At 47.2% G+C, this 18,006-nt stretch overlaps 1 protein-coding gene across 4 annotated transcripts in view; it reads left to right on the forward strand.

Moving 5' to 3' along the window:
* LOC119766543 (ubiquitin-like modifier-activating enzyme ATG7) overlaps positions 1-18,006 on the forward strand; it is a 331,454-nt gene that overhangs the window by 167,357 nt on the left and 146,091 nt on the right. For all 4 annotated transcript variants that reach the window (XM_038251290.1, XM_038251288.1, XM_038251291.1 and 1 more), the window contains 2 exons: positions 9,512-9,667; positions 11,480-11,668. In XM_038251290.1, coding sequence (XP_038107218.1) covers positions 9,512-9,667; positions 11,480-11,668 — 345 coding nt within the window. The remainder of the gene's footprint in view (positions 1-9,511; positions 9,668-11,479; positions 11,669-18,006) is intronic.

The following is an 18,006-nucleotide window of genomic DNA, read 5'->3' on the forward strand; positions in this document are numbered from 1 at the left end:
TTTCTCGCGTCTTTTTTTTTTTTCATAAAATTATTTTTATTAGGTCCTTTTCGGTACTGGGACCTGGTTAGGACCGAGTCGGCTTTTGTAATTACATTTGACTTAATAATTACAGAGGATCTTGTGTGTAAATGTTAGTGGGAGGGGAGCCGATTACCCGCGGCCTACTCGGGGTTAGTAGGGAAGGGATTGATGTTAAAGACAAGGCGTGGGAAGGGAAGGGGGATTGTGTAGGGGTCTTGGTTGGCTCTGCTGGCCTTTGCGTTTTGTCCTCAGCCGCAACTCGGTGTCCAGCTGCTGGGGCGTTCTTGCTTTGCTTCCGGTGCAACCAGAAACGACGGCTTTGTGTGAAGGCGAGTTATACTAACTGAAGGAAAACTAACTGAAGGAAAACTAACTGAAGGAAAACTAACTGAAAGAAAAACTAAATAGATATATTGGAATCTAAGAGGAACTGATAGATCGGATAGAGAACATCAAGGTCTAGTTGAGATAACGCGTCTCGCATCGGAATTTCTGGTGGTCTTCCTCGGGCCCTGAGGTTTCTCGCGTCTTTACACTTTGAGCGTTCGTTTGGGAATGAGAAAACAATAAGGCGCAGCATGCCTTGCGTGCGCTCGCTCGAGCGTTGTCGTTGTGGTAGTGTCATCTCGCTGCTGAGGCCGGGGTGTCGGCACACGGTGTAATTACCAATAATTCGTCGAGCAGCATCCTGTGGATGCTCGGGTGTGAACGAGATGATCGCGAACTGCCCGGGTGTGGACAAGATACGCTTCTTATTTACGGCCAACGTTATTTCCATTGCCGAGCTGCGGATGCTCGAGAACGGCCCGATTGTGGACTCGATGCGTTTCCTCATCGTGGCCAACATTCTTCCGGAATCGGTTTTACCGCGGCCAAGCAATGTCCAGGCTAAACTCCGCTGCAAGCTCGAACACCCGGCCTTGTCTCGTGATGATCACACGAGATCTGTAAGAAAAAGGAAAAGGAAAGTGAGATGTCCAGCTGCGAAGGATCGTGACCGGTCCGGAAGTGCGTTTTTTTCCTTGAGGTCAATTTACCCCTCGAATCAATTGGTCTGCGGCCGAGGTGTGGATGACCTTTACCGGCCCGAGATTGGAAACGGTGTGTATCCTTTTCGCGGCCAACTTTCCTGTCAAATCGATGTTCCGCGGTCGAGGTGTGGATGACCGTAACCGGCCTGGGTGTGGAAAAGGTGCGATTCTTCTTCGCGGCCAACTTCCGTTCGGAATCGTTGTTCCGCGGCCAGAGTGCGGATGTGCATGAACGGCACGCGTATGGACAAGGTTAGATTTTTCGTCGCCGTCGACATTCCTTCCGAATCGGTTCGAGGAATGACCCGGCCTGAATACCGCAGCCAGCTCAAAAACCAGGAGTTGATTCGTGAAGATTGCACCAGATCTGTGAAGGGCAATTTAAAAAATATGTATAATTTTATACGAAACCATACGTGTTGTTTAAAAAATTGAAAGATGAACTAACTTTAAGGCAGAACTACTGTTGTTTAGACGGTTAGTGAGTGGACAACTTTCCTTCCGAATCGGTTGTTCCGTGGTCGAGGTGCGGATGATCGCGAACGGCCCAGGTGTGGACAAGGTGCGTGTCTTCTTCACGGCCAACCTTTGTTGCGTGGTCGAGATGACAATGATCGCAAACGACCCGAGTGTGGTTCCTCCTAAAGGGTTGAAGAATGGGATTTCGTATAGAAGTTATACGATTTGCAGAGCATTCGCACGACATTCGTGCGGGTTGGAAATGTATGTCTCGTTGACAGATTTTTGAAGCGCATTCCGTCACTCCGCTTTTTTTTTCGCCGTGTACCGTGCTTGAGTAAACAACATCGTTACTAGCGCGCATTTTAAATCGTTTTTTCTACGTGTTTTTCGCACCGTTTTTTCCCGCGGGACTTTTAATAGTGCAGTTAAGTGGAGGAACTAAGTGGACATTGTGGTGGTTAAAGAAAACTTTTGGTGGATTAGTGTTTTCACGGCCGCTAAAAAGTAACACCGACATTGTGCAAGCGCCTTCTTGCGACACTTTCCTTACTCCTCCTCGCGCACCCGTACCCGCAGCTATAGTCTTTTTCACAAGTTATTGTTACCTACCGCGCGCTCACCATCTGGTTGATAAAGTTACCCTCCAAGTGACCACCCTCCGGATTTGATCTTTGCTGCCGACCAATAACACTTTATTGGCAACTTATCGAGAATGCCGAAATCCAGCAACTGTGATGCCGAAGTTTGCCTGGGCAAAGCAGCAAATCGCTCCCCCCGAGTTCGCTGTGAAATTTGTTCAACCAGCGTGCACCTCAAGTGCGCAAACTTGGACAACACCGTCGTCAAACCATTGCGGGATTCCGCCGGCCTCTGCTGGTTGTGTCCTAATTGCCGCGATCCAGAAAAACGAAAGGCGACTTTCAACAGCAACACCATCGATCTTATCTTGCAACGTTCAACTTCAACGCTCAAGCTAGTCGGCGCCCTCATGGACACAGTACAGATTTTGAGCCGGCTGATCAGGACCATGTGTTCAAGGCCCGTCTGCAGTGCTGGTCGTCCATCTGCCCTGGATGCTGAGTTCCCTGGAAACCACGATCCTCTGAACTTCACCGAAATCTTTGAATCCATCATGAATGGTGACAAACGACCACGATCAAGCAGTCTCTCCAGACCATCTTTACCTCAGCCAGACAAAATAATGAGAGTTGACGTTCCGGTTGACCAAACGCTCGATTCAAATAATTCAGTCCCTACCGTTTCAGACGCTGAGGAAAGACCTGATGCTGAGCAGCTCTGCGCCGATCTATTGCTCCGAGCTGCTTCGGAAGCTGCTCTGGGAGCGGCTGCCTTGGCTGTTGAACGCGCAGCTGCCGCTCGTACCACCAATAGCTCCATCGTTCAAGCCGCCCAGCTTGATGGGACCACACCACCGATTGCCCCTCGGAATGCAGTCGCCACCCCCGCCGCCACCGCTCAATCAGCGACCGCTCGCCCAGACGCCGTTCATCCAGCCGCGGCTCACGCGGCCCCTGCTACTCACTCGACCACCGCATTACTGCCTCCAACTGATCCTACGGTACAACAGGCGGTTTTGCCGCATTCGCAGGTCTCGCAGCAGCTGCTAATCACGCCTCAGGCCCCGCCTCAACCGCAAACCATGCCCTCGTCCCAGCCTCTGGTTGTGCCACCGCAGTCCATGCTTCCCTCGCAGCCTCTGGTCTCAGCGCAGCCGCCACCGCAAACCATGCCCTTGCTCCAGCCTCTGGTTTTGCCGCCGCCGCAAATACAGGCCCCGCCTCCGCCTCTGATTACGCAGCCGCTGCAGACTGCGCCTCAGGCTTTAACCCACGCCGCACCAACATCTTCCTCGTCATCTACCGCTACCAACCGCATTGTTCCCGACGCACGATTTTCTGTGGAAAGCTACCAGCAATCAAAAGCTCCTGAAGTTAACTTCATTCCATGCAAAACTAGTTTTATTGTTAGCGAAGGGAATAGGATTAATTGTTATGGACCCAGTCTTACGCAGTGTCAACAGCTGTTAGATTCAAACATCTCGGAACCCAATTGCCAGATTCTCGAACAAAACTGTACACCTCACACTACACAAGCTACAAATTATTGTGAAACCACTAACACCATCAGCAACCTACAACATCCTTCACTTTTGGTAGCCCCTCCAGAACAGTCCACCTCTGACGATTCGGCTGAGCTAAAGTGGTTTTACGTCTCCCGGTTCCTTCCTAGCGAGACTTGTGATAATCTGATACGCTACATACAAAACAAAACGAACTGCGATTCCGCCCGCATCATTTGTCAAAAGTTAGTTCGCAAAAATCGTAACTCTGCCAGGCCCCTCACGTTTCTCTCGTTCAAACTAAGCGTTCCGGAATCAATTGAGAGTTTGATTGTCGCTACAGACTTTTGGCCAGAAGGTGTTACAATCAAGCCTTTTTTAGTGAAGCGACAAGCTCCCGAGCTCATTGGTCCTTCCTCACACAACCCGCAACCACTGAACAACCTCGCTTCCCACGCAGTTTACGAACAACGACTCCTCGTCGCCGGCCCGCTCCGAAAATGATTCCCAATCAGCCTCAGCACACAGCACGTCTGTACCCATACAATCTACCGCTACCATTTTATCATCCCAGTCAGTTGGCGGTGCCCCATATGAACCAGTATGTTCCGCTGTACGGTCAGATGCCAGAAGCTGTCCACCACAGGCAGCAATGGTCAACAATGGTTTAAGGTCTGCCATTTCACCCGCTCCACCACCAACCGACCGTACGACTAACCAAGCTGCGCTGCATCGTGAAGAAGCGACAAATCTTCTGCTCTACTATCAAAATGTAGGGGTATGAACACTACCATCGCAAACTACTATCTCGCTATCTCTTCCGCTTCTTACGACTTTTATGCATTTACCGAAACCTGGCTGTCACCAACTACCCTCTCGAGTCAAATCTTCGGTACCGAATACGAGGTTTTCCGCTGCGATCGTTCTGCCGCAAACAGCTGCAAAGATTCAGGCGGAGGTGTCCTTCTTGCCGTCCGCTCCAGTCTCAAGCCACGCCAACTGATCCCACCGAATTGCACATGTCCAGAACAGGTGTGGGTTTCAGTCCCTCTCGCCTCATCCACATTGTTTGTGTGTGTTGTTTATATTCCACCAAAATTTGACAACGATGCGACTCTCTTTGAGCAGCACAGACGATCTTTGACGTGGATTTTATCCAAGACGAAAGTCAATGACAGCATAATAATCGTCGGCGATTTCAACTTTCCGGGTATCCGTTGGACACGCACCCCGACGAACAAATTGCTACCAAATCTTGCTCTCACCCCCTCGAACAAGCTTAAACACGATCTCCTGGACGAATATTCGACTGCGAACCTGAGCCAGTTAAACGACTTGTGCAACAGCTCCAACAACGTGCTCGACCTTTGCTATGCCAGCTCGAATGTACCTGTCAATTGTGCCCTCCTCCCAGCACCTTCACCTCTCGTGAAAGACGTTCGTCACCACTTGCCCTTCCTGGTTTCTATCTCGTGTACAGTGTTCACCTTTAGTGACACGAACGGTAGTACCTTCATAGACTACCGCAATGGTAACTACGAAGGTATGAACGAATTCTTGGCAACCGTTAACTGGACTCGACTGATGGCCAATCTCGACGCCAACGAAGCTGCTGTTACTTGGACGGAAATTTTGACGCAAGCTATCAACGTCTTCATCCCGAAGAAACAGCGGCAACCTCCTCAACATCCACCATGGTCTACTCACCGCCTGAAGAAGCTTAAGACCGTGAAACGTGCCGCACTCAAGAAATATGCCAAGCATCCGACAGATCGTTGGAAAAACCACTACAGATCTAAGAACCGGAAGTACAGTTTGTTAAACAACCAACTTTTTCGCCGCCACCTGAACCGCATCCAGAGCCGCTTGAAACGTGAACCCAAAAAGTTTTGGAACCACGTCAACGAGCAGCGGAAAGAAACTGGTCTCCCAACCTCGATGGTACTCGACGGTGATGAGGCTACAACCACCGAGAGTATTTGTGACCTTTTCCGGCGCCAGTTCTGCAGTGTCTTCAATAACGAAACTGTAGCAGACTCGCAAGTTGCTAGGGCTGCTAGTAACGTTCCACTGCGACCTCCCATCGGACCTCATCCGGTGATAAGCTCCGAGTCCGTTCGCCGTGCCTGCGCCCGCCTGAAGAGTTCCAACAGCTGTGGACCGGATGGCATCCCCGCGGTTGTGCTCAAAAAGTGTTGCGATGCACTCGCGGAACCGCTCGCTCAACTCTTCAACACCTCGCTTTCCACCGGAGTTTTCCCATGTTTCTGGAAGAAGTCGTTTTTGTTCCCTGTTCAGAAAAAGGGGCCTAAACGAGACGTCCGGAACTACCGCGGAATCGCTGCACTCTGCGCTGTAAGCAAGCTCTTCGAAGTCATTGTGCTAGACTTCATCAAGTTCAACTGTTGTGATTATATCGCCCAGGAACAGCATGGCTTTATGGCGAAACGTTCTACCAGTTCCAATCTGGTCACCTATTCGTCCTTCATCCTACGAACCATGCAGAAACGGAAACAAATTGACGCCATCTACACGGATCTATCAGCAGCATTCGACAAGCTAAACCACCGTATTGCTGTTGCTAAACTCGAGCGACTGGGCTTCAGCGGTTCTCTGCTCGAATGGCTTCGCTCCTACCTCACCGGACGAGAAATGAGCGTGAAAGTGGGTGACGTAATTTCTGCCATATTTGCGGTTTTTTCAGGCGTCCCACAAGGCAGCCACCTGGGTCCCCTGATTTTTCTCCTCTATATGAACGACGTGCACCCTCTGCTTAAATGTCACAAGCTGTCTTACGCGGACGACATAAAGCTTTTCACTGTTATCGAGGAGACCGGAGACTGTCAGTTTCTTCAAGAGCAGCTCAACCGGTTTGCCAACTGGTGCTCCGATAACAGAATGGTTCTCAATGCAACTAAGTGTTCAGCAATCACTTTCACCCGCAAACGCAACAAAATTTCCTTCGACTATACTCTTTCAAACACCACCATACCTCGGACGTCCTGTGTGAAAGATTTAGGCGTGATGCTGGATAGCAAAATGACGTTTACTGACCATATTACGTATATGGTTTCCAAAGCTTCCAAAACATTAGGATTCGTCTTTAGGATAGCTAAGCATTTTCGAGACTTAGGCTGTCTCAAAGCTCTTTATTGCTCGCTAGTTCGTTCTACGCTCGAGTACTGTTCCACGGTTTGGGCTCCCTTCTACCAGAACGCCATTCAACGCGTGGAGTCGGTGCAGCGAAAGTTCGTCAAATATGCCCAACGTCACATCACCTGGCCTGATCCTTTAAATCCTCCGAGCTATGCTGAGCGTTGCAAAATGCTAAACCTTGATCCTCTCTCGGTAAGACGTGATGTTGCAAAGGCAGTGTTTGTAGCTGACCTCCTGCAGTCGTCCATTGATTGTCCCGCTGTTTTGCAACTGATCAATTTTAACACCCGCCGGCGTGTACTTCGCAACCACTCTTTTTTGACGGTTCGCCGAGCTCTGACTAATTACGGACATAACGAACCAGTTTCTAGTATGAGTCGTATTTTTAACTTGTGCTCTGACCATTTCGACTTTGACCTGTCTCGCGACAAAATCAAAATCCGTTTCCTTAATTTCCTCAAGTCCCTTCCCTGACAATACATACGTAGATATTAGAACACTGTGATATTTTTGTTAATTTATTGAGTTAGTTTTAAAGTAACCCGTCTTGTATCATTTGAGTTTTGTGTACTTGTTGATGCGGAAAGACGAGGTGGTTTTGTGCCTCTTTGAGAGAGTGTCTTGGAATATGCTAGACACATCTCAAGGGGGCTTTTGTCCACCTCCTAATAAAGAAAATGAAAAAATGAAACTTCCCGACGAGAGGGAGCACTATAGCGTTCTAAGCATCAATCTTCCGGTTCACGCTGAGTCGTATAACTTCTCGAATACTCACCGGGCGATTTCTCATCATGGTGTTGGTGGTCACGTTGATGCTTTTTGTTCTGAAAAAATCGAGCTGGAGCCGCTTTTGGTGTTGGATACCGATCTAAATCCTTCGAAACCACCCAGCTGTTGCACCCCAACCGATGGCAACGTCAGCCAGCTCGAATCAAGAATCGCGTCCATAGCACAACACTGCCCGAGCAGTTTCCGGCGCAAATCAGCGACACTTTCGACGGTGAAGTCACCATGAACGAGACAATATCCGTGGGAAACATGCTGTCCTGCTCCTTTCTGCCGGTGTTTAAATTGAACAAGCAATGGCGCAGCTTGCTTCCGGTCCTCATGATCACGTAAATTCTCTCATTGGGCAGATGTGGAATCTGTGCGACTCGGCGCGTTATCTTCTAAAAACAGTGCGGCAACCACGACGTCTTAATCAACTTGATCACCTGCAGATCGTCCTTCCGTGTCGTCAAACTTGTTCTTTCTACAACCTCACTTACCAGCGCCAATGCCACCCCCTTCGAGGTATCTCCGGAGTGGTCAGGGACGGGAACTTGACTGCTGCGTATTCTCCTTCTACAAAGAAAAAAAAATCATGGTAATATTACATCTGGGAAGGGGTACGTCTTTTATGTCAGAAAAAAGGAGTAATTTTACCTCTGGAAATGTGTAATTTTACCACTTTTCTGGTGTAATGTCACTTTTTCAGTCTAAATTGAGGTAAAATTACATCATAAAAGAGGTAATATCCAACCTTCCAAAATTACAGCTTCCAAATTTACATTATTTTTTACTGTGTACCTTGACATGGCCAGACTAATCAAAACCTGGGAGAAGTTTTTTTTTTGTATTTTTTATAACAGTAGAAGCAAAACACTCACCTGCGTATATTAAAATAGAAATTAATGATTTATATTTCCAATCAAAATATTTACTCTCGATTTTCTGAACTTTTTTGATTCGCGCGAGTTGAGTTTTGTTGGGATATTTTGACAGCTGGAAAGCAAACAACACGCGAATGCAATATTAACGAAAAATGTGTATAATTTTACACATTTGGGGTGTAAATAGTGTTAGACAAAATTGTGAAGCAGAGTACTACTAAATTGTGTAATATCACACAACAATAACTACACAACTCATCTTAACATGCAGGCGTTTTACTACTTTTTTTGCTGTGTAATCAGCCAACCGACCTCCCCCCGCTTTTCCCCCACCCAGTGGGTGGAAGCGGAAGCGTGGAATTGAAGCTCCTCTAGCGGCCCGTACATCGCCGGAGCGCGAACATCGGTTGAGCTTGTGACGATATGTCAGCACCTCAACAAACCACCACGAAACACACCTTCCTCACTAAACAGGAGACCCAATTAAGTTGCTGAACAAATATCCTTGAATCTGTCGTGTTTCACAGATCGAGTCCAAGTGTTGCTCAATGCTGGCCAAGCGCTCATATCCTGCTGGAACCTGAAAAAGACGGAAGAAAGCTAATTAAATAGTTCCACAGACGTTGAAACCCTCATTCCGTTTTTTTTTTCTGACATCAACAACAAAACAAGTTGTCAAACGATTTGCCATCGATCAAAGTGAGCCATCAGGTGAAAATTTGGCAAAAGAGGCCCTTTGGAAAATACAACATCGACACCTTCACTTAATCCACTTATATTGTCCGTTTCTCTCGAAGGTACACGCCACGCGGCATTTCAGAATGTGCCGCAGACATTGTTGCCAGCGATTTTCTGCACTTTTGGTGCAATAAAAAACATACCCGGCAACAATGCCATGCGATTCGAAGAAGAAGATCAACAAAAACAAAACGCGTAGTATGGGATTTGACAGGTTCCGGATGGTTAGCACGTACTGTTCTCTAATGGCCAAATAAAATAATACCAATTTTGAGCCAGACCGGACTACTTTTTTTTTTTCAAATTGTGCTGTTCGTGGAGATTAGTTTATAGATATAGTTATTCTGACTAACAAACATTTCTTCTAGGCGTGGGGTGCTCAGCATATAACATTTGTCGATTATGGTAATGTGTCCCTTTCAAATCCAGTTCGCCAAAACTTATATTTGTATGAAGATGCAATTCACCGGAAACCGAAAGCAGCCACGGCCGGAGAAAGATTACGACAGATTCATCCTAACATTGTAAATTGTTTTTTTTTAACACATCATCATGATTATACTACCTTGCCACTCGATTATATGTACGTACCCTCAGACGAGAATAACCCTGCCGTTTTACGGCGACATGATGTATACGCCATTGTGGTGACTTTGCTGTAGACACGATTTTCTGATTTGGTTCATTTTTTCAATTTTAAATGACTAATTTAAGGTCTGTTCTGTAGAAACTGTTAAAAAGTACAATAATAATGTGACCCCTACAAAATTTCTTGTTTTTTCCTATTCTCTACGATTTTAAACCACAAACATCATTTGGCCAAAAAAATAGTAATAAAAATCACTACTTTTCGTTCCCAATGATGTATGTATACTAGGGTGCCCAGAAAAAATGACCCCCTGCTCCACAAGCGGAAAACGGTTTTTTGGGTTATTTTAAGCATCTGTGTAAAATTTTAGCGAAAATGGATGAGATTAACCCATTGATACCCGAGCCTAAAGTTGGCGAAAAAAATGTTTTTCATACAAAAATGAATTTTTTAAATCGCTAATAACTTTTCAGGATCGAGTTTTACAGCTTTGGTGTGTTCTACAAAGTTGTAGAGCATTGAATTTTCAATAAGAATCTCACTCTTTCTAGAATATTTGGATGGAAGTAGCGCATCGTGGAGACCAAACCGTAAAAAACTTGGGCTTTCCATACATTTTTTTGATTTTTCCCATGCAAACTTCACCTCCGAGTATCAATGGGTAAATTATGGCCGATTTTGCGCATATTTGGCCCAAAGTTCTAAAATAGGTCAAGGAACAATATGCGCACGTAAATAACTCTATTGTCCACGTGGATACTTTAAGGGGGGAGGGTATTAGGGAACGTTCTTTTATTACGTAACGAAGTTGGGGGGGAGGAGGGGGGTTCGGAGGCCGTGTTACGCTCCATAAAAAAATATAAAATTGGTATGCAAATTTTGTTACGAGGGAGGGGGGGTCTAGAAATCCGATTTTTTTTGCGTTACGTAATAAAAGAACGCTCCCTTAGCGATTGTCCACGCTCCATAAACACATTTCTTGCATGAACAATTGTCCGCAAGGGAGGTGGTTGGGTCCAGAATTTTCAAAAAAGTGTCTACGTGGATGTGGATAAGGTGTCATCCATTAAGTACGTCACGTTGTTTGTTTGCTTAATAAAATGGGCCCAGAGCAGTTTTTTGAAAAATTCTTTCGTCAGGAGGTAGCTTTTAAGATTCTTTATCAGACTGTACAATAAAATTGAAAATGTCCAAAATGGCGTATACATCATATCGCCGTAAAACGGCAGTAACATTTCAACAATATCCAGGTTTTTAAGCGAAGATGGCGTTCGAATGGTGAACGCCCGAAATGTCAAAATCGCGCAGTAGCACCAACATTAGAAAAAAAAATGTGGCTGTCATGCCATGGCACACTTGTTCCGTAATGTTGGTACCACTGCGTGATTTTGACATTTCGGGCGTTCACCATTCGAACGCCATCTTCGCTTAAAAACCTCGATAATGCATGATTGTTGTTATTGAGATTGGTCTCAGCTTTTTAAATAATATAAAATATCAGAAAATAACTTATTTTGATCTTGGAATAACAAATTATTATTTTTTTGTTACAAATTTGTTATTGTAATATCAAAGCTTGTTATTTTCTTATCTAAAAAACTCTGTTATTAGTCTATGTTATTTTTACCCATCCGACCATCTGAATAAATTTTATTGATGTTATTATCGCCTGATCGGGAAAATCGTTGAAACGTGCGGGCAAGATACATCACGATTCCATAGTATTTATTAATATGCATATTTCTAGATTTCATCAGGTTATAACATAAAAATACCAATGCCTGGACATCCAGTTGGTAAATTACAAGAAGTTGAAACAAACTCTTCGATAAATCAGCTTAAAGAACTTGTAAAACAACATGATGTAATTTTTCTTTTGACTGATTCGAGAGAAAGTCGTTGGCTACCAACATTATTAGGTGCTTTCTATAAGAAGGTGAGTTATTTTTTATGAAGCCTATTACTCCTTCCTGTCAAACATAAAATAATAATCCGAAAAGCTTGTGTGTGTAGTTGGGATCCATTCAATATTATTCACTAAATACCCGTCTTTTCCAAAGTCTACATGAAAATCTGATTTGGAGCTTCCAAACTGTTCTACACATTTACTTATTCCAATCACGGACTAACGGATTGGAATAAGTAAATGTGTTAGGAACAAATTTTCTGAAGCAAACTATCACTTGCGTAATCTACATTCGAGTTGTCGAATGTAGTATCGCCCGAATACGCATGATTTCTCAAATTGTCTTATGCAATAATTAATTATAACATTTAGCATTACTATGAATACAAAGAGACGAGTTGTTCCTTTTAATTCCGCTATATATTTTTTAAATATCTTGACAGATACGTATTTCGTCTACTACTTGCAGACTTCATCAGTGTTCTGTTCTCGACTGAAGGTTCATCGCTGGTGTATCCGTATTTGTAGTTACTGTAGGTACTACCTCCTTGTTCTTCTTTGGTGCCTGTATAGGTAACAGCTTAAACAGCCACGTTGAGCCGTTACCTGAATCCTTGTTGAGTAAACGTTTGTTGCCTGCCTTGAAGATTTCCAAACTTCCGGCGACAGCAAGCTTTGATGGGTCCTTGATGTGTCTTAAGATGACCGCGTCGCTAGTTGTGATGTTATGTTTCTCCTTGATGATATGTTCGGCAACTGCTGACTTGAAATGGGGGACAAATCCTTTCCGTATTTCCTCCTTGGCAATTCTGACATCGGTGTCTATATGTTCGCCCAACCTGGTTTGCAGCAATCTCTTAGTTTGTCCAATGTAGCTCATATCACAGTGGCCGCAGGATACCTCGTAAATGCCGGGTTTGCCTAAAGTCGGTATGGGGTCTTTCGTTGAACCTAAGATGGATTTCAACTGGTTGTTTCTACTGCTGAACATTAAAAAGATGCCAAATTTAGCCAGTTTTTGTCGTAATGGGCGTGTTATCCCGTAGTCGAATTCTACTGCTGCTCTTCGTAGTGGCTCTGATGGTGGTGTAAGGGTTGTGAGTGACGTTCTGTGGAGTTTTCTTTCCTTCTTATCGATGATTGCTTGGATAGTTGTTCTGCTGTAACCGTTGATTTCCGCTGTTTCAAAAATGTACTCCAATTCTTTTTGTTTTCCTGCTTCGCTGAGGGGTAAAGTTGTCATCCTATGTATGAAATAATGGTATGCTGCCATCTTATGTTGGAATGAATGGTTTGACGTGGCTGGGATTGTTCTTCTGGTGTTTGTTGGCTTCCTGTAGATCTCGAAAGAAAACGAAGATGGGCAACCTGGTTCTCTTAGGATCAGGATGTCTAAGAAAGGTAACTTTCCTTCGACTTCTATTTCGTAAGTGAACTTGATGCTTCTGCGTGCACTGTTTATGGTGTCCAGTACCGTTGTTAGTGAATCCCTTTTGATGATGCAGAAGACGTCATCCACGTATCTCCACCAACGTTCTGGTAGTAGGTATTTGGTCTGTAGTTCGTGTTCCAAAGAAAGAGGGTTAACACAGAGTGGGTGGTGTTTATATAAAAGATGCGCGTGGCAAAGCCTACTGCGCCTAAAGCTAACTAAATCTAATCACCAGGGCCGCACTTAGGGTTGACTTCCAACACCCCCTCTCAAACCTAAAGTGCTTCGATGTTTCTCGGTCGAAACAGCTTGGGCCCTTGGTGAACACATCGGCGAGCTGGTCACTTGTCAGGAGGAAATGGTAGCTTGGTGAGTTCTTCCTGGCCAGCTATCACGGATGTTGATGTTGCGGATGCTCCGAGGTTCATCCGCTTCCGATCTTGTAGATCTTCTTCGTAGTGTACTTGCTCTCCTCTTGACTTGCCACCGGAAAGTTGATGGCGGTTCCGATCGGTTCGCAGGCAAAAACGAATGTTGAGCGGCGATCGACGACGTCGCTTCCCCGGCCTCCGTCCGCAACTCCTAGCAGCGGATCGACGGTCTCGTTCCGTTTGCGCTCCTTCAAGCTTCGAGATCTTCTTGAACAGCATTCGACGCCTATACCGCTTTTTCCGGTTCTGCAGCGCCTTCGCACCAACCAGCGATTTGTTCATCTTGCGCACCTTAATCCCCCTCTCAAATCCTGGAGGCTTCCGTTCTTCTGTCTGGTGCAGCTGTTCCACCGCTTCTGCCGGCAGCTCACGAACGACGTTTCGAGCGTACGTTTCTTTGTAGTCGTACCCCGCACGTTGCGAGCCCCTCACGACGAGACGAGTTTTGTACCTGGCAGCGGTACCATCTTCTTCCTTCTTGATCCTCAACACCCACTTGTAGCACAAAATTCGGCGAGCCTCGACGAGGTCCCACGTGCGGTTCTTCTCTAGCGACTCGTCGTCGATAGCGCGCTTCCACAGCGGCGAGTCGTCGCGTTTCTGCAGCGCTTCATTGGTGTTGGGAATCTCGTCCACGAGCCTTGCCGGCCACTTAAGCTTCAACTCGTGGTCGGGCTTTGCCGGCCACTTCCGCTCCAACTCGAGTTCGGGGAACCCAGCCGGATGCTTCTTCATGCGACCTCTTGTTTTTCCCGCAGCTTCCTCCAGTTCTGGTACTGCGTTCTCTACTGGCACTGACACTGGGTTTTCTTCAGGCACTTGGTCTTCTTCTTCGGGCACTTCTTGGTCAAACACTTTGTCGTCTGGATCAGATTTTTCCTCCAAGTCCACTTCGTCTTCTTCCGGAATAGAATCATTACCGGCGAGTTCATCGTCCGTGCACACTTTATCTTCCTGTTGCACCTTTTCTTCCGGCACTTTGTCTTGCTCAGCATCCACGGCTGATCCACAAATCTCGAGCTCCACGTCAAGCACGTACAAACTTCCGTTCCACGTTGCAGTGCACTTGACGTCTCCGTCCTTCGAGATTCGAGCATGATTCCGGCCAAACGAGACTTCCATTCCGCGCTCAGCCACCTTCTCCAGGGAGAACAGGTTCGACGTCAATACCGGCACGTACAGGACGTCGTGAACCGTGCAGTTCAACGTCCTTCTTCCGACGACGGCCTTCATTTTCACTTCTCCGACGTAGCGACTTTCGAGCGGCACTACTACTTCGGCCACGTTGACCACCTTCGGGGTTTCCATCCGACGCACATTCACTAGCAGATTCCGATCACCAATCATGTGCTCGGAAACATCATTGTCCAGCACCCACCGGAACTTTCCGTCTGCTTCCACACATTTGGTTTCTTCTGCTTGCACGAACAGCACGTCTTTCTTGGCACCGGCACTGCTTTCCGCCGCATGCGCCTTCCTCTTTTTCGGTTGCTGCACACTTCCGGCAGCGTGTTTCGCCTTCTTCATCGGGCAGTCCACCTTCTTGTGCCCGGTTTCTCGCAGATGCGACACTTGGACGGAAACGTTCCGTTACTTCTGGCACGCGCTGCTTTCCGGTCTGATAATTCCTTCAGGGCTTCCCACATCAACATCGGCGATGACATTCCACGTACGACCTCCCGTTGCGGCTCGGCGATCGTCTTGAGCAGGAACAACTTGCACTTTTCGTCCTCTACCTTCCGGGACTTCTGCAGTGCTTCCTTCCGCACCCGCTCCGCCACGCCTTCCTCCGCAACCACCGTGAAAAACGATTCCTCCTCCAGCGTTCGCTCGATACAGTGGTGGAGTTTCTGCGCCTTCAAATCCGCTTCGATCCGGAAACTCCAGCACGAGAAATTCGTCCCGTCGAACACGTGCGACACAAACTCGTTTTCCATCGCACTGTTCTTTTCGCGTCTTACTCCCGAAAAACTTAACTCACTTTTCGTTCGCGAAAAACTGCGTCACCTTCCCGGACGTTCGCGCACATGGAAAAAACTTTTTCCTTCCGTTCGCGGTTTCCTTGGCGACGCGCCACGCGATTTGCTGGGCCCATAACCTGACGAGTTGGCGTTTATTCGGGGAAAGAGGGTTAACACAGAGTGGGTGGTGTTTATATAAAAGATGCGCGTGGCAAAGCCTACTGCGCCTAAAGCTAACTAAATCTAATCACCAGGGCCGCACTTAGGGTTGACTTCCAACACAAAGCAGCCATATAAACATCGCTCAGGAACGGTGACAGTGGGTTACCCATCGATGCTCCCATCCTCTGTTGGTAGATGCAATCCCTGAACTGGAAGTAGCTCTGTTCCATGCATAATTTGACGAATGTTATATCGACGACACGACAAGACACTCGGAGGAAAAATCTGATTAAAAATTGGTCCCGCCGTGAATCCCGTGAAATCACCGTGAGCCACCAAATTCACGGTAAATCGAGAGACCCCTCGGTTTTCCCACAAAATAAAATCAACTTGCAACACTGATCGAACTGCAATATTTACATTTGAAAATTAATGTTTACAAACACAAAAATTCATTTTTTTTCAATTTTGTTGAACTCTATTTTAATATATTTCTAAATTAAATCGCGTGGTACTTCTATGCTCCGGAAACCTATGTGAGACCTTCCTTATCTATTTCAGATTGGCCGTCGATTACTTGATCCCCTCGTAACGGACGTCAAGTGAACCAAGCTGCTGGTGGAGGACATGAGCCGTATCGGAAGGGTCCCCGTCATGAAGAACCACACCGGCTGTATGTCCTCGCGGACCATCGTCAAACTACCCCGCTTCATCGACGGCGATACCAAACACGACTCCGTCGATCCTTGATCGTGCCGCGTTCTAGCCGGTTAAGGAGTTGGCACAGAAGGGGGACGATTACGACGTTAAAGTTGACGGACATGATCGTGTGGCAGAAGCATTTGTCGAATTGGTCCAAGAGTGTGCCAGTTTGCGTTCATGCGGAACGGCATTCGACGGCGGTGGAAATCTTGCTGGCGTCGTTGGTTGATTGACCGATCCATATCTGTCACGTGGCACGGAAGGAGGACGGCGGATCTTGACCGGATTGGACATGGAAATGGTGAGGTTAGACTGGTTGTGTGCTGTCCTAAGGATCATCAAGCCCTGTGGGACAATCTGGACGTTATCGAAGTGTTTGCTCCGGATCATGCGCCTCACACGAAGCGGGAAAAGGAGTCGGATAATCCTTCGCCAGGATTGGAAATGATTCTACCACTACTGTTGACCACCTTCAACGAGGATCGTCTCTCGCTGGAAGACCTTATCGCCATGTTCTACAAGAACCCCAAGTGGAACTTTGGCCTCCCGGAACAACCCAACACCTACGACGAGGATGACTTCAACGAAGAGTGGATCATCCCGGAAGTCCCGCCGCACTACAAAGCTCGCTGGTCCTCGTTCGCTGGCATAAAGGTCAAGGGGCGCGTCTACCGGGTAGTTCTGCGTGGTTGTTTACGCTAATCCGGTCTACGGCCAAAACGTGCGAGAATGACATCTCAAGAAACCGACGGTGGCCTGTCGAGAAGATCAACGGATCATTGGACGGACTGGACTTTCTGACGCTGAGAAAAATCATATCGGACACGACCCGTCGCTATTTCTGGGAAAACGGCCACACCAACGCCGTGTTCTCGAAGCTGCTTGCCGGCAACGAATCCAACTCGGAGTTCACTTTGAGGAAGCCCCTTAAAACCACCCAACTTCTCCACTTCCTCGCATCCGCTGTGACTCCACCAGCAACTACGGCAAGGACGTCCTCCTTCCGGTTGCTAACCTTACTCCGAAGGAACGAACCATGGCTGGCAAGCACGTGCTCAGTGAGAAGCAGCTCAACGAGATCTTCAACGTAGCGCAAACGATGCGAGCTTGCATAACGAAAGATCACCATTGGACGACCTGCTCCGTCAAGAAGGGCGAGGTCAGCATCTTCGTAATGGCCGGCTACTCGGATGTGGTAGTGCTGCGACATCCGGAACCGGCAGCGGTCTCGAAAGCGTCCCACCACTGCCGAAAGCCGCTGATCAACGCCGGCGACGGAATCGGGGAACATCCCACGCAATCCCTGCTGGACATCTTCACCATCAGGGAGGAAGTCGGAACGGTCAACGGACTGACCATTATCATAGTGGGGGATTTGAAGCATGACAGGACGGTGCACTCGTAGGCGCGGCAGTTGACGCTGTACAACGCTGACGTGCGGTATGTCAGTCCGAAGAGTTTGGACATGCCGGAGAAGATTACAAAGCTGGTCAAGGCGCGTTCGCAATCGGCTCTTTTAGCTTGACCACGTACTGCGACTGTTGATTAATCTGCTCGTTTTTATTGTCCATTTTCTACTCCGGCGCGGCCCATTCGCCGGCATTGATCGACACGTCCATTGTCAAGCCACTGGGAGTGGCCGCCACAGACAAAACAACTACCGGATTGACAAATAAAAAC

This window comes from Culex quinquefasciatus, chromosome 2 (assembly GCF_015732765.1).
Source record: "Culex quinquefasciatus strain JHB chromosome 2, VPISU_Cqui_1.0_pri_paternal, whole genome shotgun sequence".
NCBI classification, from domain to species: Eukaryota; Metazoa; Arthropoda; class Insecta; order Diptera; family Culicidae; genus Culex; species Culex quinquefasciatus.